Source organism: Dunckerocampus dactyliophorus, chromosome 1 (assembly GCF_027744805.1).
Source record: "Dunckerocampus dactyliophorus isolate RoL2022-P2 chromosome 1, RoL_Ddac_1.1, whole genome shotgun sequence".
Taxonomy (NCBI): domain Eukaryota; kingdom Metazoa; phylum Chordata; class Actinopteri; order Syngnathiformes; family Syngnathidae; genus Dunckerocampus; species Dunckerocampus dactyliophorus.
The window spans coordinates 8,042,508-8,065,407 of NC_072819.1; the positions used below are offsets into that span (position 1 = coordinate 8,042,508).

The 22,900-nt window shown below is 40.7% G+C and overlaps 2 protein-coding genes across 2 annotated transcripts in view; one reads left to right on the top strand and one right to left on the bottom strand.

Moving 5' to 3' along the window:
- calcrlb (calcitonin receptor-like b) overlaps positions 1–4,308 on the top strand; it is a 34,334-nt gene extending 30,026 nt beyond the window's left edge. Inside the window, exons 14-15 of the transcript XR_008572060.1 lie at positions 3,365–3,446; positions 3,543–4,308. The gene's annotated coding sequence lies outside the window, so the exon portion shown is untranslated. The remainder of the gene's footprint in view (positions 1–3,364; positions 3,447–3,542) is intronic.
- Positions 1,253–19,590, bottom strand: LOC129178188 (collagen alpha-2(V) chain-like). The gene is made up of 53 exons (XM_054770599.1): positions 19,311–19,590; positions 19,011–19,235; positions 17,220–17,236; positions 16,744–16,776; positions 16,610–16,663; positions 15,176–15,268; positions 15,016–15,093; positions 14,893–14,937; positions 12,953–13,006; positions 12,808–12,861; positions 12,638–12,691; positions 12,496–12,549; positions 12,367–12,420; positions 12,242–12,286; positions 12,121–12,174; positions 11,988–12,032; positions 11,817–11,870; positions 11,651–11,749; positions 11,529–11,573; positions 11,342–11,440; positions 11,209–11,262; positions 11,031–11,138; positions 10,844–10,897; positions 10,660–10,758; positions 10,511–10,564; positions 10,335–10,433; positions 10,195–10,248; positions 10,057–10,110; positions 8,720–8,773; positions 8,587–8,640; positions 8,448–8,492; positions 8,264–8,362; positions 8,075–8,182; positions 7,936–7,989; positions 7,789–7,842; positions 6,610–6,663; positions 6,479–6,532; positions 6,294–6,401; positions 6,167–6,220; positions 6,027–6,080; positions 5,784–5,945; positions 5,601–5,708; positions 5,412–5,519; positions 5,277–5,330; positions 5,096–5,203; positions 4,950–5,003; positions 4,762–4,869; positions 4,581–4,634; positions 3,895–4,002; positions 3,492–3,828; positions 3,229–3,419; positions 1,975–2,214; positions 1,253–1,892 (listed from the first exon to the last, which is right to left on the bottom strand). Exons 1-53 carry the CDS (start codon positions 19,588–19,590, stop codon positions 1,746–1,748), a joined length of 4,683 nt encoding a protein of 1,560 aa, XP_054626574.1. The 3' UTR covers positions 1,253–1,745.
- Between the last annotated feature and the right edge of the window lie 3,310 nt (positions 19,591–22,900).

Sequence of the window (22,900 nt, forward strand, 5' to 3'; positions counted from 1 at the left end):
TGATTTACTGCACCCAACCTCAGCAGCAATGGGAAAGCTTCTTAGCTTTAGCCATCAGGAGGGCATGACAGTGTGAATGCCTGACAGAAAAGGAACATTTTGAGCAGATTTTGGCTTTTATAGCCTGTGGTCTTAAACTTTTGATCATGTGATAAACAACCTATTTAATTTTTTTTAATTTCCCATTTCAGTTCTAAATGTTTTTTGTCTCACACCCCCTTCTTGCTTTTGCATATTGTAGCTCTCCTTAAAACCTCATTATGAGGTCCAAATTATCCAAATGTGCAAAATGCAAATTCCAGCAATGTTTCAACTGGTCTTAACATTTTGATCAGGAGTGTATGTCACTAGTTAAAATTAATTTGTTAAAATATTAATGAATTACATAAATGTTAAGTAATAATTTTTAAACTCCAATGTTGGAATTAAATACATAAATGTGTTATTAAATGTGTTATTTGTGAAATAAATAAACCAATAAACAATTACTGAAATGTGTAATTAGTTCATTAAAATAACAATTACTAAAAATACTTTAAAAAATACAAAAAAATTGGAATTAAATACATAAATGTGTTAGCAAATGTTAAATTAATTCATGAAATTAATAAATAATAATATCATTATAAATGAATAATAATTACTGAAATATGTCATGAACTTGTTAAAATATGAATTAAATACATATATGTTAAATGTGTCATTAATTCATTTCAATTAATTTTATTTCAATTATTTAATTGAATGGAATAACTAAATAATCCATTAGATTGGGAAATAACTAGATATGTTCTCAAAATAACTCATATTTTGATTAAAATTTGATTTAGATCTAATGAATGATTTGATTATTTCATTATTCCATTTAATGAAACTGAATTGTGAAATAATTGTGTTTTTTAATTTTTTTTAATTATTATTATTTTAATTTAAATGAATTAATGACACATTTATTGACGCATGCATGCATTTAATTCCAGTTTTAATGAATTAATGACACATTTATGTCCTTATTTAATGGTGTTCTTATTTATGTCATGAATTAAAGCCACGTTTAATAATACATTTATGTATTCATTCCAATTTGATTTAATTAATGCCACAAATAAGTCATTGTTTATTTCAGTCGGTCACATTTGATCCTCCACAGCCACCAAGCCAAGCAGATTTGTGCTCCTTTATGAGCATTTCATCCAATACATTTATTCCTCCTTTCATGCTGACATATGGAATAAGTTCTGCCACCCCGGAAAAAAAGACATTTATTATTCCAAATCCAAAGTCAACAGCAAACAAATAAACTTTAATTTACATTTGTGTAGCATGTACAGGTGACGTTGAAAGGATGCTTTAGCATTTAGCATCGGGTTCTACGCGGAACAAAATCATTTCAGCTCAAGCGATGCTCTTTATTCCATCCCAAATGAAAACTACAAGTGTCGGCTCTTAAATGTGAATTTAATGGGATATGAATCCACTTCTTTTTCTCAATTGAACTGGCCATTAAAACCATTTTTACTATTAGAGTTAGGCATTTGTTGAGAACATCTTCACTCCAAAGACGACGTGAAGGTTTCACAGACAAGATGAATAAATAACGGCGGCATTTTACCAGTCACGCGTCTCTCGTGCACACCGGCAATGATGTAACCTTCGTCCGCTCGTGCGCTCACAGGAAGTGGAGTCATTTTCTCAGATTCTCTTACGAAAAGAAAACACCCAAAAAAATCTCCCCGTCTTATGTTTTACGAGAAGCACACAGGTCCGATGTCGAGGCCGAACTCCTGATTGGCCTTTCCGATGTCCATTGGCGCCACGTCCACGACGGGCAGCCTTATCGGAGTTTGAGTTCTGTATTCCAACACGGTCTTAGCCCAGCCGCCGTTCGATTTCTGCAGGGGGGGGCAAGGAGACACAGAAGATGCAACTCTCTGTCATGGATGATGCTTCATCTTCGGTTTGCCGAGGACTTACCGCGCAGCCGTCCTCAGCGACGGTGTATCGCAGGCGGTTGCTGCCTTGCGCCCTCAGCTCCTGACCGTTGGCGCCTCTCAGGATCAGGGCCTTCTTCAGGGTGCCCTTTCCGTCCTTGTAGGCCACGCTGTTCTTGCAGTGGTAGGTGATGCTCTGGTGGGATTCCTTGGAGAGAAGCTGCAGCAGCTTCACCTGCACCGCCACCGTGTTTGGCTTCTCCTCGCTGTTTCCGTAGAGGAACTGAAACCGTTTGATGCAACAATGTCAATTATGCCAACGCTCACCCGCGTCTTTGGCCACATTTCCCCCAGACGTTAGTTGTCTACCTCAACGCTAGGGGGCTGTGTTTCAAATGCCGAGGCATCCAAAACAAGGACTTCCTTAATTAAACACTGGTGCATGGGTGGCCAAAACTTATTTCCTGAGAGGGCAACATAGTGAAAAATGAAACGATGCAACTTTCCCACTTTGATATTTTGTAAATTTGCTAAGTAGTTTATATTTCAAGAAAATAAATGCACCTCAACTTTGTCATATAGGTGTCATATAGATTTGTTTTTAATTCCAACTATTTAAACTCTTTAAATAATCATTAGAAATTCTCTTCTTGTAATATTTTGACTTTATTCGCCTAATATTCTAACTTTTCCCTCAACCTAATTTTCCAAAAATTACAACTTCATGTTGCTTTGTTTCTCGTATAATTTTTATTTTCATATTTCAACTCTATGCTACTAAAAGGACATTATTTTCCTCATTATTTCCCATCAATTTTTCTTTAATATTTCAAATTTATGCTGCTAAAATTACGTTGTTTTTTTCCTCATTATTTTTTTTCTCATACAATCATGACTTTTTCTCATTTCTCTTATTTTGTCTTAATATTTTGACTTTATTCTTGTAAAATTACTGCTGATTTCCCCATTTTTTGTATTTTTTTTTATTTTTTAGTTTTCTTGTTAAATTATATTTTTAGAATGTGCCACAAATGGCCCCCCGGGCCACAATTTGGACACCTCTGCACCACTGGTGCAACCTCTTCAACCTCGGCTAATGTCGTGTTCTCCTTATCTCCCTGACTTGAAGTACTAATGAGGTCCTGGTAATCTTTATCTGTACAAACCACTGTATGAGTTGCTGGCACCAGCCTCGACACTACTGAAAGCCGCCCTCTGACGCCCCTCTGACACCCGGCCCACTGTTTGAGAAGCATGTGATTAATATCAGAGCACTGCAATAAAAAAATCGGCTTACTCGGGTTCCGCCGTTCATGTGGGCTCCGAACCAGATGGGTTTGTTGGCACTGGGAGTGGATTTTGTCCACCAGGCCTTGCGGGAAATATTGGCTGGATTGGCCGAGATGCAAGTTTCACCGCTTTCCATGTTGCAGAAGACCTTGATGGCATCTTTTGTGCTTCCTTGGTTTGGATCGATCCAGTACTCGCCTGTGGCCAAACAGAACTCCTGTTAATGTGAGTGACCAACCTGCACCAAAATAATGAGAAAAATATTCTTACCGCTTGTTTTCTGAGGATAGCATTGCTTGATGTCCTGACATGTTTTTGCAGGGTTCTCCTTTGTCCCATCTGGACTGCGTATGTTCTGCACATGCCTGCTGAGGGTCTTCAGTGCAACATCGACGTTGGCGGGACTATCATTAGGAAGGGCTTCATCTTTGTTAAATTCTGGAAGTGGAGGAGGGTTGGCTGACACGTCATCCTTAAAGAACTCCACAGCTTCTGGCACGCCGTTCTCATCATAATCCACAGGCGCTGCAAAGAATTCCTTCATAGCCGCACTGGGAGGTCCAGGTGAACCTGGTGGTCCAGGAGGTCCTGGTTCTCCTTGGGGACCCTGACAAAGAAAGAGACTTCAGTCTACTCTGCAGGAAGGTAGCTTGGCTTTGTACTCGTGTCTCACCTGAGCGCCAACGTCACCGCTGGCTCCCCTGCTTCCTGGAGCTCCCATTGCTCCTGGCTGGCCGATGTTTCCCTCCTTCCCAGGTGGACCGACCACTCCCGGAGGACCCTGTGTAATGATAAGATAATGTAGTTTTACAGTGGAACACATTTAGGTCGACGGCCCTCGGACTGGCATAACTGGCATAACAGTCGAGGCTTCTTCGAGTGGATTTCTTGGAGACAGGACGTCTCTCCATAACTGCATTAAGAATTGGACTTATGCCACGACATCGTCTGCTGAGCAGAAGAACCTTCTGTCAGATGAGCAACCTCAACCGCGCAATCGAGAAGGAAGGAGAGGAATCCAAAGAAACTCAAAGAACTCGATAACTAACTTATCCCAGGTCCTTACAAAGACAACAAACCGTTTAGAGGGGAAGCAGTCATAAAGTAGAGGGTCTAGCATGACATACAACATTAAACAGTTACTCTATTGTGAGTGGTCGCCTTTATACAAGTAGGCTGTGAACACCTGGGTGAGTTCCACTCACCCCTGACTTAGAGGTCTTGCCTGCAACGGGGGAGATTTAACCTTTTACACAGAGTAGTCAGGTCGGGAGGTGCATGTTCTGAGGTGACAAAGTGTGGTCTTGCACCCCCGAGGTAACTAGGGTTTAAACAAGGGTTTTATTCAATGCATCTTACCCTTGGTCCAGATGGTCCAACAATACCTCGAGTGCCCACATCCCCAGTGGCGCCCTGAAGGGAAAGGAGCAACAGTGGTCCTGGTTCATAGTCTTTTCACTAACAAACTGAGGTGCGTTTGAGATGAGAGATGACGTAAAAACAAAGTCAGAAGTTAAAAGTTAAAAAAAAGTGATCTTACAGCGTTCCCTGGCAAACCGTGGAGACCAGTGAAACCTCTGTGACCTTTCTGGCCCCTCTCTCCTTGTTCACCTGCTGATCCTTTCTCTCCCTGTGGTCCTTGTGGGCCCTGAAGGACATTTTCAAATAGATTACATATTTTGTTTCATGATAGAGACAGAGAGACTGGGCATGGGGGTGGAATCGCACCACTTTGCCTCGGACTCCAGGTGGTCCATGGGGTCCCGGAGAGCCTTTGCCACCCTAAACCCAAAACAATTGATTGATTGATTAAAAACCGGCCATCATGCTGCTGTTGCCATTTATATTGAAGTGGTTGTGGCTGTGAAACTCACATTTTCACCGCTTTGTCCCGGACTACCCGTAACCCCGACGGGACCCTCATTTCCTGGGGAACCTGGGCCTCCTGCCAAACCCTCAGGACCAGCATTACCTCGATCACCCTGTAAAGTCACATAATGGTGATGAGCATGTACCTGTGAATGCTCTCAGGTCCAAGCATGCGTCTCCACCTACCCTTGCTCCTATGAGTCCATCCGTCCCTGGAGGCCCCTCTTCACCAGTAACGCCCTGATTGCAACACACAACAAACATCATGAAATAAAATAACTACAACTTAACTACAGAAGACCGTGCTGTTAACTTGACAACCTCTGGACCCGCATCTCCTCTTGCCCCGGTCGCTCCCACTGGACCAACTCCACCAGGTGGACCTTTGCCGCCTTGAACTCCAGGAGCTCCAGCTTTTCCAGGTAAACCCTAATTATAAGAGGATGGGAAATGTTCGCAATCACGATTCACCTACTCTGGCGGTTCATTGTACGGAGGTTTCCTACATACCGCTGGACCAGGCAGGCCTGGCATTCCTCCTTCTCCTCTGAGTCCAGGCTGACCCACAAGACCTCGCTGCCCTGTGGCACCAGCAGGTCCCGGAGGCCCAGTAAGACCCTGGCAAATAAGAACAGGAGCATTGTGGATGGGTCGCAGGCAGGGAATGTAATCAAACTGCTCTCGTCTACTCACTGGAGAACCATCTTCACCAGAGTCACCCTTCTCTCCAGCGACACCCGCAGGGCCAGGAGCTCCGATTTCTCCTTGAAGCCCAGGGCCCCCATTTTCACCACGAATACCAGGGGTGCCCTGCTTTCCTGGAGGACCGATGGGCCCGTCTGCACCAACAGTTCCCTGTCACATACCCACAATCCCCAATTATAGATCCATTTATTCCTAAATGCGACAGTACCATCTCAACAAATATGTACTCACAAGTGAACCAGGAGGTCCTACACCTCCAGGTAAGCCAGGGAAACCAGGAGAACCCTGAGGGAAGAGAACACTTCCAACTAAACAAAAAGCGTGCAGTAGTTCGAGACAGTACCACTTTGATGTTGCTAAGCCTGCCTTACCGCTGCACCCTGTGTTCCTCTGCCGCCTTTCAGTCCCGTCAGACCAACTGGACCCTGAAACACACATCTCCATTAATTCATCCCTTGCGCTAATAAAGTTGAATGTGATCCTATTGCTAATGCACACCTGCACACCCGGGATTCCAGCCAGTCCTGGTGGTCCGGGTGGTCCTGCCTCTCCCTTAAGACCTGATTCCCCGGTCTCACCTTTGGCACCAGGCTGACCCTCAGCACCCTGCGGAAGGAGTCAGAAAGTAAGCATGTGGTGTTTGGGTCGATTATGCGGTGGAAGGTTTTGGTGTGATGACTCACTGGAGGTCCAGGGAAACCGGCAGCACCAGTTGAACCAGGTGGTCCTCCAGAACCCTGTTAACACCACACACTTGAAAGTTAGAAGTCACAGTGAAATCTTTCATTTGTGATAACAAAAGTATCTAACTCACAGGCACTCCTCTTGTCCCTCGGCGGCCGTTGGGTCCCGGTGATCCTGGTTCACCCTGAAATACACACAAGCACGTCAATATTTACCTAAAAATAATATCAGTAATAATAAAAATAATACGAATTCAATAAAGTAATAATAATAATAATAATAATAATAATAATAATAATAATAATAATAATAATAATTTCAATACAATAATAATAATAATCCAATTAAATAAATAATATTTATAATAATAAATGTACTAGAAAAAAGTCAGATAGGATCATCCATAATGCCACTTATAGAGAACACAGCAAACCTTTATTCCTAAAATCACAATTATTCAAATTTGCTGATCTGGTAAACTTTCAAACAGCTAAAAAATTATGAATAAAGGAAAAAATAATCTGCTACACAAAAAAGTAATACAATTCTTCTCATCAAGAGAGGAGAAATATGATCTTAATAAAAAATTCAACTTAAAACCCCTAAACACCCGCACGACGCTAAAAACCTTCAGCATATCAGTATGTGGAATCAAATTATGGAACGGACTGAGTAGGGAACTCAAACAATGCACTAAAATTACACATTTCAAGAAGCAGTACAAGCAGTTGATGTTTACAAAGTACAAGGAAGAAGAATCCTGAACCACAGGGAAATACCTGTGCAATGCTATGTCATATGACAGCTGCATTTTATGTAATTGTATGCAATTTACAGCAATTTGTTCATATAGATTTGCAAACCTCAACTTCATTGTAACACATTCTTACATGGCTTTATCATTTTCTGATGTTATTTCATCACTAGCAAAAGGCACATGTTGAATAGGAAGTGAACAAATATTAGCAATTGATGTAAAACGAAGACGGCGTAGGTTTGAATACGCTCTGCTTCTTCCTACGCCTTTTGGACATGTGGAATTATGTATACCTAAGTAAAACATATATAATAAATAAAATCAAACCATTACCATTAATAATAATAATAATACTTATAGTAACAAACAAACAATCATTACAACAACAATATTATAATAATAATAATATTAAATCTAATCTAATCTATGAAATAAAATGTTAATTTCAATAAATAAACAAACAAATAACCAAATAAATAAATAAATTGACAATATTTTTGATATTGTTAAATGTCATTTGGATGTTAAACATAAACAGTCAGTAAGTCTCACCTTGGCACCATTGGGTCCAACGGAACCTGGGGGTCCAACAGGACCAGCTCCACCCTTTAAAGGACAAGTATTGTGATATTTGTGGGAAGATTTGTGTTATTTGTAAAAACATAACTATCCAACACTTTTATACCACACACAACTCACACGAGTGCCATCAACCCCAGCTTTGCCTTCTTGTCCTGCGTCGCCAACAGAGCCCTGGTATACAAGATCCCCTTTTTAATTTCGAGTGTCAAACACTGAAGGGTGCTTTACTGAGGATGATGATGCAGAAGACACTCACCACATCCCCCTTTGGGCCTGGGGCTCCTGAGATGCCTCTTTCGCCTGGCATCCCCTGAAGTCCTGGACTTCCTGTTTCTCCAGCAGCTCCCTTTACACCCAGTTTTCCCTAAAATGCACACACATGTTTCAGATCAGACTGAGCATCCAGAACCTGAACAAGGAAACATTTGTGACACGCCTCCAGTACCTTAAATCCATCTGGGCCTGGGCTACCTGGACTACCTTTAAGTCCCAGCAGTCCTTTGGGTCCAGTTTCACCTCTTTCACCTGGAGCGCCTCTTTCTCCCTGGTGAAAAAGAATCATCCCATGATCCACTGGGAGTGGGCTCAAACATGACACTGTGGAAGCCAAACAAGATCTGCTGACTTACTCTAAATCCTGAAGCTCCGGCAGCACCTTCCTCTCCGGTGAGTCCCTGAAAGCAGCATTAAAAACACTTCATTGCCTGATCACAACAGTTTTATTGGCCCAGTAATACATTTAAAAATACGTTTGATGTATTCATTTACCTCAGTTCCTGGTTTACCAGATTCTCCAGGTGGGCCTGGCACTCCAGGCAAACCCTGAAACACACCCACACTTAAATAAACAAGCATGTTCACATGTAAGTTAAATAGTAGATGTTATGAAGTGGTGTATCACCTGGAACCCAATCGGCCCCTGTGGTCCCTGCTCGCCTCTCTTCCCCGCAAGACCCTGGGGGAAACAATATTTAATGTAGCGTTGCAAAGCAAAACCGAGTACACCTTTTTTATTTCAGTGAATAATTAATTGGATGACATGGTGAATGTGAAACAGTTTATGCTGGATAGAATTTAGAATATTTTATTTTGTCATATGTAACCTGACTGGTCTGCCCCTGCGCATGCCCGGACATGAAACCAAGGCCCACAGATGAGAGTTGAGCAGCGATTTTTGACGAGCTAAACGCGTGAGATGTCAACTTGTCCTACCATGAGGCTCTTTAAGGCATCAGGGAGTGAGGTTTACCCGCGTAGACATCCCTGCTGGCATTTGTTATTCTCACTACGCTAAACCTCACTCTCATTCGAGTCAAGGCACCAGTGTAACCTGACTGGTCCGCTCCTGCGCACGCCCGAGGCTTGAACTACAGTCGATTTGAGAGGGCATGGATCTGAAAGCTCTTAAGGTATCAAGGAGTGAGGTTTCCCAACGTACTTTTCCAGAGCTGCACCAGCTGCCACTCCCTGAACCTCACTCTCCACCCGGAGATCAAACCACGGTCAACAGATGAGAGTTGAGCAGCACTAGCTGACAAGCTAAAATCGCAAGTTGTAAACTGGATGTCCAGCGCGACTCTTAAGGCATCAGGGAGTGAGGTTTCCCAATGTACTTCTGCACAGCTGTACCAGCTGGTACCCCCTAAATCTCACTGTCCACCCTGGGATCGAAACACGGTCCACAGATGCGAGTTGAGTAGCACTAGCTGACAAACTAAAATCCTGAGCTGTGCGTGAACTGGCTATTCAGCGCGATTCTTGAGGTATCGGGCAGTGACGTTTACGTACTTTGGCACAGCTGCATCCCACTAAACCTCACTCTCCATCCAGGCATCAAGCCGCAGTCCACAGATGAGAGTTGAGCAGCACTAGCCGACAAGCTGAAATTGTGCGACGTCAACGAAAGTCCAGCGCAACTCTGAAGGTGTCAGGGAGTGCCGTTTACATACTTTTACACAGGTGTACCATCTGGCACCCCCACCCCCCCTCCACCCGGGGATCGAACCAGGGTCAACAGATGAAAGTTGATCACGTAAGTTTGACTTTACAGTCACAGTGGCCTCAGTCGCCATGTTAATGCTTGAGATTGAGTGCGTTTACGTTCCCTGTTATAAATTAATATGGAATTTATTTAGTCCATTCCCATTAATTCCTTTAATTCTTTCGGTACGACTCAAACGTGTTTTCATGAAGTGAAAGTAGTGACATTGTTGTAGTTGCGCTGAATGAGCTCCTTACCGCTGGGCCAGCCTGACCGGCAGCGCCCTCCTCGCCATCTTTTCCGTTCACTCCCTGCGGGAAAATTTAGTCCTTTATGGAATTCAGAAGTACAGTAGAACCTCCAAAATGAAACGACCCACTTTTTTAAAAACCTACCCTTTGTCCCGGTGGGCCAGAACTGCCAGCCTCGCCATTCTTCCCACCATCCCCCTGAAAGTCACAGTGGAGTCAGTCTTGTCCCAAACATTGATAAACACGTTTATTATGTTGAACACAACCAGTCAAGTCATACTGACAGCGAGGCCCTTTGGTCCTGGCAGGCCCATGGGTCCAGCTAAACCTCGACCTCCTGTAGAACCAGCCGGGCCTGATTTGCCGTCATCTCCTGCTGCCCCCTGTGGAAACAGCATGAAAAGCTCATAGAAAGCAACGCTGGCTGCAGTTAAGACTCATGAAGAGAATGCTTGCAAACCTGTGGCCCAAGCTTGCCTTCTTCTCCTTCTGAGCCAAGAATTCCAGATAGACCCTGTCAGACCAGCATCGCACCAGGATTGGACTTACGGGAGTGAAAACAATCTACCAAAAAAAAGGTTCAATAACGCTACAGTACATTTGCCTTACCCGAGCGCCAGTCAAACCGGGCTCTCCGGGGCGTCCTGGATCTCCTGTCAGGCCTTTTGTGCCAGTTGTGCCCGGCGGGCCCCTCTCACCCTGTGCTCCCTGTGACAATCAAGCACCAATACAATATGACCATGTGACAATATGACAAGATCTGACCGTCAACCTGGTTTGCACAGTATCTCACCTTTGCACCAGGGAAACCATCCGTGCCAGGGAACCCACGATTACCAGGGGTACCCTGGATCCAATCCATGAAATAAGATTGTATAACCATTAAGCGACATTGTCAATGTTATGCTTATATGTCATTAGATGTAGATGTCAGCAGGTTATATTTACAACCTCTGTTTCGACATAATGGGTCAACTCACGGTCTCGCCTGCAGGTCCTGGGTCACCCACAGAACCGGCATCACCTCGGGGTCCACGCTTCCCTTCATCTCCCATGGGGCCGATCACACCTGGAGCACCATGGTCCCCCTGACCAGAAGCAGCAACCACGCAAGGTTAATCGGCTGTGCACTAAGCACTAATGTGTATTTTGTCGTACTCTTTCGCCTTTAAGTCCAGCTTCTCCTTTGACACCAGCCACGCCAACATCACCCTGGACAAAAGATTATCCCTGTTACAAGTGCATGACAATAAACACGAAGAAGGGATTGTTGAGATTGTTTTAGTCTTACATCTTGGCCTTTTGGTCCCTGTGTTCCTGTGGTTCCCTGAGGGCCCGGAGGTCCAACTGGGCCAATAAGCCCTGATGGACCTTGGATACCTGCTAGGCCCTGGAAATACGTCCCAGATTGAAATACAATTTATTTGGTGACATTACTATATTTAACGGACAGAGATGTTGGTAGATAGCTGACGTACTGTTGTGCCCCTTGCTCCTGGGGCTCCATCAGGCCCCACAGCTCCCTGTTAAGAAGAGAAAACAGCATTAGCAATGACATAAACTTTTCTCTTGCCTTTAATATAATAATGCAATTGCTCACCTGCTGTCCAGTGGGCCCCGGTGGTCCAACATGGCCTGCATCTCCTCTAGGCCCCTGCTGCCCTGGACTTCCTCTCACACCAATTGGTCCCACTTCACCCTGGAAATGTTCAAAACAATTGGTTAAACCTTTTTTCATATCTCAAGCTGAAAAACTACAATGGTACCTTCTGTCCTGGGGCACCTGGGAAGCCCGGGACACCGGGGATTCCAATAGGACCCTGTGGTTGTAGGAGATCATTAATTTTTGACAAGAATATTGGTGCCATGCAAGCTCATTGTTTGTGCTTGCAGAGCCGAAACAACCAATAATACCAGGACTTTGGTTTCATTCTTACCAGAGGACCCGGTTTGCCAGCATGTCCTGCAGCACCACGTTTTCCCTACATCCCAAACAGATCAAGCATCAGACTCCTGCAACATTTTGGTCACGTTGAACACAAACACAGATAATGGCGCCTTTCGTCTTACCGGAGATCCAGGTTGCCCCGCTCTTCCCCTTTCTCCCAGTAATCCTGGTGGCCCCTGAAAAAGAGGAATGTTTGTCCAAATTAAAGATTCTGGTGATTTGCATACAAGTTGTGTTACCTACCACTGGGCCAGGAGCACCCATGGCACCAGGAGTTCCAGAGCCACCCTGCAGAACACAATGACAAGGAGACGGGTGAAAAGAAATCGTTGTTGGATTCTGTCAAAAAATCAATCGTAAAATCTTACCTTGACACCGACAGAGCCGGACTCACCCCTGGGACCAAAAACGCCCATCACACCCTGTTAAAAGGATTTGCAAGTTCTGCTCATGTTCAAAAAGTAACAACATAAAAGCCAAAAATGTTGCTTTTCTACCTTGTGACCTTTATGGCCAGGCAGACCTGGAGTACCTGGTAACCCACGAGCGCCCTAATGAGGAGTAACAGGAAATGAATGGAGCAGTTGAACAATGTTGCTCACATTTAAATATGCCTAGATATGTGCATTGTTTATTTACCACTGATCCTGGGAATCCAGTTTCTCCTGGAGCACCCTGGGGCCCAGTCTCCCCCTAAGAAAACAAAAATATCTATATTAAAAATAAAGAAATGAAGCTAAGCAACAGACGATGCTCCTAGCTCCTCTGACTGAATGCAACACAAACTGCTTCAAATAAGGTTTACTGACATCGGGTCCGGGTTTTCCCGGCAATCCTTCCGGTCCTCTGACGCCTGGTTCACCCTGCGGGAAAAAAAAAAACACAATCAAATGACCAAACACTTGGAGGGGCAGTTGTTGTGAGTGTTGATTTGTTGTGTGAAGTGATTGCTACCATTTGTCCTGGCTCTCCATGCTCTCCTGGCAGTCCCTGTCCTCCGCTTGGACCCTGAACAAGAACAGACAGGAAAAGTCTGAGAATTATACTTGTAGCAGCCAAATGTTATACCAGTAAGTCGATAATATTGGCGGGCCAATATTTTTATCGTATCTTTTTTCCTACTTATCCAAAAATTACAACTTTATTTTGTTTTTTATTTTGCTTTTTATGTTGTTTCTCACATTACAAACTTTTTTATTTCAACTCTATGCTATTAAAATGAAATCATTTTTCCTTATAATATTACTAGTTTATTCTCATAAAATTACAACTTTCGTCCTCTGTTCGCCTAATTATGACTTTATTACCATAATATTTTGACTTTATTCTCGTAACATTTTGTTTCCGGGCCACACGGTGACCTAGTGGTAAGCATGTTGGCCACACAGTCAGGAGATCAGGAAGATCTGGGTTTGAATCTCCGTTTGGGTATCTCTGTGTGGTAACTGCATGTTCTCCTCGTGCGTGCGTGGGTTTTCTCCAGGTACTCCGGTTCCACATTCCAAAAATATGCATGTTAGTTAATTATAGCTTCTAAATTGTCCATAGGTATGAATGTGAGTGTGAATGGTTGTTTTGTCTATTTGTGCCCTGCGAGTGACTTGCAACCTGTCCAGGGTGTACCCTGCCTCTCGCCCAAAAGTCAGCTGGGATAGGCTCCACAGCATTCCCCTGCGACCCTAGTGAGGACAAGCGACATAGAAAATGGATGGATGTTTTGTTTCTCATATTACGACTTTACAAAAATAACGTCTTTCTCGATGTCTTTCTCGCAATTTACCTGTCGATCTAGTAGTTACTAAATGGACAAGATGGTGAGTACAAGCAGCCGAAATTAGTTTTCTCCATAGGATGACTGGGTTCTCCCTTAGAGATAAGGTGAGAAGCACTGTCATCCAAGAGAAGCTTGGAGTAGAACTGCTGCTCCTCCGCTTTGAGAGGAGCCAGATGAGGAGGCTTGCGCATATGGTCAGGATGGCCCCCGGACGACTCCCTGGTGAGGTGTTCAGGGCACGTCAACTGGCCTGGGAACGCCTCGGGATCCACCAGGAGGAGCTGGACGAAGTAGAGGAGAGGGAAGTCTGGGTTTCCCTGCTTAGGTTGCTGCCCCCGCAATCCGACCGCGGGGAAGCGCAAGAAGATGGATGGATGGATGGACGTCTTTCTTGAATATTTAAATTTTATGCTGCTAAAGTGATGTTTTTTTCCCCCTCATAATATTCCGACATTAGTCTGGTAAAATAATGACTTTAATATTTGGAATTTTTTCTTGTAAAATTACTGCTGATTTTTCCATTTTTCCTGTTTTATTTTTTTTGTGTTCTAGTTAAGTTATAGTTTTAGATTGTGTCGGGGGCCAATAAAATATGCAAAAAGACCCCCGTGCAGCACTTTGGACACCCCTGCTTTACTACTTCTACTCTAATATCACACGCAGCTAGCGTACTTGGAGCAAAATAATAACGGGAGACCTGCTGAATGAGGCCAGAGTTTCATATTTTGCACTTGACTTTGTTCTTATGCGGATTTGTGTGCCACGTAGAAATGTACAGCTGACCAAATTGTATTGTACTGGATTCTTATTTGTGAATTTCTTAAGACTGACCTGCCTTATTGTTATTTGTTATGTTATTTTTGTTGACTATTGCTCATGATTTGAATGACTATTTTGTTGAGACTTGCATTGCATATCACAATATTATCTTATTGTTATTATTATCTTATTTTGCACAAACTGTGTTTATTTCAAGAGATTCAAGAGAGTTGTGAAATGCATTCCAGTAAAAGAGGCATCATGTGCTCATTTCACGACATCAGTTTGAGGGTATAGATATCGGTATGAAAGTCAATGTTGAGCATCTGTAGAAAAAAGAAATTGTAATGGCCAAATTTACCGGCACTCCGGCCGCTCCAGGTGGTCCTCGTGGTCCTGCTTCGCCCTGCAACAGCGGCAGTTATCTCAGAGCTGCTTTTGCCGAGAGCTTAAAAATAGTGCGTACATTCTAGATCACACTCACCCTGTTTCCTGTCAGCATGCCGGTCTGACCCGCGGCCTTCTCGTTGAAACCCGACGCCATTTGTGACACAAAGTTGCCCTTTTAGGGGAACAAGCAAATGGACTTTTACAACAAATGTTTTTTTAATGAGATGAAACACTGTATGGAGAAGTCCGCTCACCCCAGGGAGGGAAGGGTAACCCGGCGGGCCCGGCTCGCCTGGATTTCCAGGTATGCCAGGCTCTCCATCAAAACCTTGTGGGCCTTGGAAACCCTGTAGAGTAAAAACTGATGTTAAAATCAACACTATAATATAAAGCAGGGGTGTCCAAACTTTTTCCAGCGAGGGCCACATAGTGAAAAACGAAAAGATGCAACTTTGCCACTTTGATATTTTGGAAAGCTACCCTAAGACGTTATATATACAGTATTTCAAGAAAAAAACTGCATCTCAGTTTTGTGATATCGGTGAAAAAGCCTATTATTAGTATCAACTTGTCTTTGCTCTATTTTCCCCATTTTTGCTGTTGTTTTTTTTTCAAAATATTTAAACTTTCTTTTGAAATAATCTCTATTCTCCTAATATCATAACTTTATTCGAATAATATCTAGACTTTTTTTACCCAATCTAATATACCCAAAAGCGACAACTATATTTTGTTGTTTGTTTGTCATAATATTCTGACTGAAAATAAAATAATGTATAATAACATATTTTTTTCTTTAATATTTCAGCTCCATGCTACTAAAATGACATTATTTTTCCTCATAAATTTGATTGGAATTACACTTTTTTCTAATTATGTGACTTTATTGCCATATTTGGACTTCATTCTCATTACATCATAACTTTGGCCGCAGCCAAATTTTCCAAAAATGACAACTTTCCTTGTTGTTTTGTTGGTTTGTCATATTACTCCGGCGTTTAAAAAATAATGTATTTTTTCCTTGATATTTCAACTCTATGCTACTAAACTGACTCTTCCTGATTTTACGAGTTTATCCTCGTAAAATTTGAATGTTTTGTCGCGTTACAATACAATCTCTCTTCATATTTTGACTTGATTCCTGCTGTTATTTTTTTTTTTTTGCATTTCTGCTGGGGTTTTTTCCAATTGTTTCAACTTTCTTCCTGTGAATTTTCTTCAACTAATTACGACTTTATTCCCATAATATTTTGACTTTATTCTCGTAACATTATAACTTTTGCCACAAGCTAATTTTCCAAAAATGACAACTTTATTTGTTGTTTTGTTTGTTTCTCATCATATTGTGACTTTTTCTATAATATTTCAATGTTAGTCTACTAAATGACATTATTTTTCCTCATAATATTTAGATTTTTTTTTTCTTGTAAAATTGCTGCTGATTTTTCCATTTTTGCCTGTTTTTTTTTTTTTTTTAGTTTTCTTGTTAAATTATATTTTTATAATGTGCCGCAGACCAATAAAAAAAAACACAGCAGGGCACAAACGGCCGCCAGCCCACACTTTGGTATAGAATTTCTGGGTCTTATATTGTATTTGTACATCAAAACTGTGACGTATTTAAAGATGAATGTGATGAAATAAGATTATTCCTACATTTTCTCTCAGTGTCACAGGTTCTGACCTACCCTCCTGCCTTTAAAGCCTCTTGGTCCAGTCCTTCCCTGAGCTCCTGGAGGACCCTGAAATTAAAGGTAGCACATAAATTAATTTATAGTGTATGCATATTCTGACATGGTGCTTTTATCCAATAAAAACTCACAGAGGGTCCCTGAGGTCCGGGGATTCCCACCAGCTGTGGGAAGAAAACAATAACACACCATGAACTACCAACCTCTTGACTTGCATGCTACAGTATGACAATGAATTATCTTCACTAGACATGAGGAATGACTAGGATGACATGGTGTGAATGTAATCATGTCATTCCGTGTCTAAAACAAATCAACCATAAGCATAACTTACATGTGGGATATCGCCTGGTTCACCTTTCTGTCCCTTTAAAGGAAAAATATTACAATAATAGTAAGAATAAGATTATTAATAAGAAGAATTGTCTTTATAAAGCACTTACACTTCAATTTATTTCTATTGTTATGATATTTATACTACTACTACTACTACTTTATTTAATTAGAACCTTTTCACTATTGTTAGCGTACTTTCCTAATGGGACGAGAGACATCACAGGGAAACAATATATTTTGTGCATTAGGTACTGAAAATATGATGACTTACCCTGTAGCCCATGATTTCTTGAAGAGCAAGTGGTAAAAAATAAAATAAAATGTTATTAAATCCTTTCTCAACTATGCACACAAGACATTTTGTTACTTTGTAGCAGGGGTGTCCAAACCTTTTCCACCAAGGGCCACATACTGAAAACTTGGATGTTTTGTAAGGCAACACGTGCAACTATGCGAAGAAGTTCTATAGATTTCAAGAAACAAAAACTGCGTCTCAGTTTTGTGATATAGGTGAAAAAAGCCTATTATTAGAATCAATTTTGCTCTTTTCCCCCCCTTTTGTCTTTTAAAATGTTCCAAACATTTAAACTTTCTTCTTAAATAATCTTTGTAATTTTTCTTTTTTCCCATAATATTATAACTTTTTCCGCAACCAAATTTTCCCAAAATTACAACTTCATTTTTTAAAAATACGGTAGTTTGTTTCTCATAATATTACAACTTTTTAAAAATAACGTATTTTGGAAAAATATATTTCAACTCCATGCTACTAAAAGGACATTATTTTTCCTCATAAAATTACAAGCTTATTCTCGTAAAATTGCGACTTTTTTTTTCGTGACAATACAACTTTTTTCTAGTAATTTTGTAACTTTATTTTCATAAAATTAAAGCTGTTTTTTTATTTGTGTTGTCGTTGTTTTTCAAATTAAAATTAAAAGTTAAACTAAAATATTTAAACTCTATGCTGCTAAAATATTACAATGTATAATATATAGAATTATTATGTGTCATTATTATTTTTCCTAATAATATTTTGGACTTTATTCTTCTAAAACTACAGCTGTTTTTTTCCGTGTCTGCTGTTGCTGTGTTTTTTTTAGTGTTGCTGTGTTTTTTTTAGCCCGCAAATGGCCCCCGGGGCTGCACCTGTTTTAAAAATGGTAAAAATCTGTATTAATTTGACAAGAATAAAATGAAAACATGACTCTATAGTAATATTAATCTAACAAGAAAAAAAATCTTAATTTTACAAGAATAATGTCGTGCTATTATGAAAAATAATAACGTCATTTTGGTATCATAAAGTTGAAATATTAAAGAAAAAATATGTGGCACATTCTAAAAATATAATTTAACAAGAAAACTACAAAAAAAATAAACAGCAAAAATGGAAAATTCAGCAGTAATTTTAAAAGAATATTTGTTATTTCTTATGAAAGTCGTAATAACAACAAAGAAAGTTTTAATTTTTGGAAAATTTGGTTGCAGAAAAAGTGATAATGTTACGAGAATAAAGTCAAAATATGAGGAAAAAAAAGTCATATTCTAATGAGAAAAAAAGTAGCAATTTTATGACATTAAAATCATAAATAGAGTAATAGTAATAATCATAAATATAGTTGAAATATTATAGACAAAAATATGGCATATTCTAAAATTAGAACTTAACAAGAAAACCAAGCAAATACTGAAAATGAGCAGTAATTTTACAAGAATAAAGTCAAAATGTTAAGAGAAAAAAGTTGTAATCTAACAAGAAAAAGTTTACAAGAATAATGTCATAGTGTTATGAGGAAAAATATTTATATTTTAGTAGCATAAAGTTGAAATATTAAAGAAAAAAGACATTATTTTTTGTTAAAGTTGTAATTTTTGGAAGATTAGGTTGTGGAAAACATTCTAATGTTATGGGAATAATGTGAAAATACTATGTGAATAACGTCCGGTGCCGCAAATGGCCCCCAGGCCGCACTTTGGACACCCCTGCTTCATAGTTAGACACTCAAACTTTGCACAGCCCCCTCTTGTGGGCAGTGTGCAGTACTAAAGTCAGTCTCACCAATGTGCCGGGTGGCGCTGGCCAGGTTATCACACACCGGACAGCACTCGCCCTCCGGCGTGATCATCTTATGGCAGTTGGGGACAACCTCGCACTGCACATCGCTGCAGATGCTGATGCCGTTGTCGCACACGCACACTCGACATGGTACGGGCTTCCAGATGTCGTTGTGGGGGTGGAGTTCGCCCTCCACCTCGCAGCTGGCGTCCTCCTTCTCCACAGGAGCTGCAGCAGGGTCACACAATCACAAACAGCATCAGTCACTTGCGGAATCAACACAATCAACTCCCCTACGCATACCTGCAGACGGGTCTGCCGTGGAAGCGGCTGCCGGGGTGACGCACACCGGGCAGCACTCGCCTTCCGGGGTCACGGTCTGGGCGCAGTCGGCGAGGTCATCGCAAACCACGGCCTCGCACATGGTGCTGCCCGACTCGCACACGCAGATCCGACAAGGTTCAGGGCTCCACATTTCTTTGTTGGCGTACTCTTGTCCATTGTCAACACATGTGCCTGCGAGGACAAACGTGCAACGTTCACTGCGTAACAGGTAGGACTCTCGGAGCTCAGTGAGCAACATGTTAGATATTATTATTATTACTACACTTTTAGATCCAGTCTAATAGCTTCTGTATGACACACACACATAACACAGACAAATAACACGTCCCTCGCCACTTTGTGCTTCGAGTTTCCCATTATATGGCCTATTGTTAGTCAAAATGTACGCATGGTTAAGATTCAAGATTCAAGAGTTTTATTGTCATATGCACAGTAAAACAGGTAGTTCTGCTATGCTATGAAATTCTTGTTCTGTTCATTCTCCCAAAAAAAGAAAGAAAACACAAGAAAATGAATAAGAACATAAGAAACATTAATACCAATAAATTAAGCAACAACAACAGAAGAGACATGAATACCAATGAATGAATCAATAAATAAATAAATAAAGTGCTATGAGTGTGTGCGTGTGTTGCCTGCGGCGTGTGGCGAGTGTGAGTGTGTGGTTAAGCCAAATGTATGCATTTTGCACCGAAATTAAGCATTTTCAAGCATTAAAATGGCTAAATAAGTAAAATACAAATATAAGGCATTCAGAAGACGCACTCAAAGATGTTGTGACGATACACTCCTCATCAAAATGTAGCAAATTTCAAGAATTTACATTTTCCACTGTTGGATCTTAAGGAGATTCTGCGTAGAGCTTCAAAATGCAAAAAGAAGAAATGGGAGTGACAAAAAATGTTTGGAGTAAGCACTTCATTGCAAAAAAGCATTCAAGTGAAATAGGATGTTCATCAGTTGATCAAAAGTTTAAGAGCATAGCTCAAAAAAAAATGCTGAACCCCACCTGTAATAGAAATAAAATGTTTTTAAAAAAGGACTCGGTAATGAGAAGCTGCGCCATTCTTGTTAATCAGCTGAAAAATGGGCTTGGGCATGCTTGATGCCAGTGTTTCCAGGAGGCTAGTGGGAATGTTGCTCCAGGTGGTGAAGATGGCTTCACGAAGGGCATCCACTGTCTGGAACTGATCATTTTGTATCTCCCCTTGCCATCGATCCGCAAATGTTCTCCAATGTTTTTAGATCAGCGGAACAGGCAGGATGTGTCCAAAAGAGTGAGCTTGTTCCTCTGGAAGAAGTCCTTACCCCAAAAACCCAGTCATTATCACACAGATGAGGGCTCTCAGTCATGAGGGCTGCACCTGCAACATCTCCACATAGCCAGCTGCCGTTTGACGCCCCTGCACAACCCGAAGTTCCATTGTAGGATCATGATGGCGCCCCCTCCACTGTGCTGTGTGGAAAACATGTCAGGTGGGATCTCCTTGTCATGCTAGCAACGTTGGACGAGCAACGTTGAAGGAGACGAGGCCTTTGAAGACTTTTTTTTGTTTTTAAAATTTGTCCCTCTGATGGTTATTGGACTGCACTCAGCACGAGTAACAACCTTCATTTGGGCCGGGATGGTCCCATGTCTTGACAGACAGCCAATGGATCTTCCAGCTCAGAGCCGGTGACATTTTTGTGGGTCTACCACTTGACTTTTTTGTTCCATAACTCTCAGGATCTTTGAAGAAGTTTCTTACTGCGTCCAACCTCAGCAGCAATGGCTTATGCAGCTCAGCAATCTAGTATAGCTCCGTGACCCTAATGAGGATAAGCGGCATAGAAATTTGATGGATGGATGTTTTATGCCAAGTCTGTTCTGGTAAACTCGCTCGTTAAAATGCTTGCAACAGTTTAAAGTCATCACAATCGCGGATGCTAATTCCGCTAGCCCTCCTATGGGATTTCCCATTATATGTTAACATCAAGCTAGCGGGAAAATCGCTATCTGTTTCTATCGGATCCATTGTGCCATCCTATATCATTTGAACATACCTCGTGTGTATTTTAATGTGACAACCTCAACTTGCAAAAACTTGTCTCTAAGGTGAATGACTGCTTACCTATTTGCCACACACAATATCAACATTCAGGCAGGGCGGAATACTAGGTAGGTGTCAGTAATGTTACATTGATGAGACAGTAACCACCACAGGAAGTACTGTACAGAAACAGGACGTAAGAATGAGAAACAAGGAACTCTCCTAATGCTAACATGTGAGTTTTATCTTATATGGCTTATTTTCTCTTATTTTGTCTACTATATTGGGTAGTAGGAGTGTGTAAAAGTGACTATAGGGATATTTCATGTTATTTATTTAGTTAGTTATTTCATGTCTTGAGGGCTAGTAGGAAGGAGGTTTTCTGTGCTCTAACTACAAAAGTACAAAAATATTCCATTTATCAATAAGGAATCCTACTATGCTACTACATCTGGAACTGATTAACCACGATAAATGAGGGATTACTGTATTACACAGGAAACTAAATAGCTAGTCCAAGAGGAACGAGAAAAACACTGCACCCTAGCATTTTGGTAGAGAACTGCAGGTCATAAACGCAGCCTGTCTCGAGTGTCATGAAACTCCTCGAAATGGCACAAGCTGCTACACAGCTAAATCCCAATTACTTGACATATTGAAGGTTTTTCCTAAAAGCAACGCAATAATTACTTTCCCTGATAACTGATTACATTTATAAACGAGTTGTAAAAGTTGTAAAAGTCGAGATATTATGAAAAACAAACAAAACAACAAATAAAGTTATTTTTGGAAAATTAGTTTACGGGAAAAGGTATAATGTTACGAGAATAAAGTCAAAATATGAAAAGAAAAAAGTCGTATTCATATAATGAGAAAAGAAGTCGCAATTTTACGAGATTGAAATTCATAATGTTATGGGGAAAAATAATGTAGCATAGAGTTGAAATATTACAGACAAAAATAAGTGGCACATTCTAAAAATATAAATTAACAAGAAAACTAAGAAAAAAATTGAAAAATCCGCAGTAATTTTACAAGAATAAAGTCAAAATATTAAGACAAAAAAGTCATAATCTAACAAGAAAAAGTTGGAATTTTATGAGAATGATGTCGTAATGTTATGAGGAAAAATAATAAGAAAAAATGATTAGCATAAAGTTCAAATATTAAATAAAAAAGACGTTATTTTTGTTGCAGTCGTAATATTGTGAAAAACAAACAAAACAATTCATAAAGTTTTTTTTTGGGAAAATTAGGTTGTGGAAAACAAGAATAATGTCAAAATATTAGGGGAATAAAGTCATAATTATGAAAAGAAACTTTACAACATGAACGTTGAAAGAGTTGGAAAATTAAAAAAAAAATAAGCAGACATGTAAACATGAAAAAAGTTGGATTTTAACAAGAAAAAAGTAGCAATTTTACAAGAATAAATGTGTGATTTTATGAGGAAAATTTTAGTATCACAGTTGAAATATTAAAGAATAAATATGTTATTTTTTTAAAGTTGGAATATGA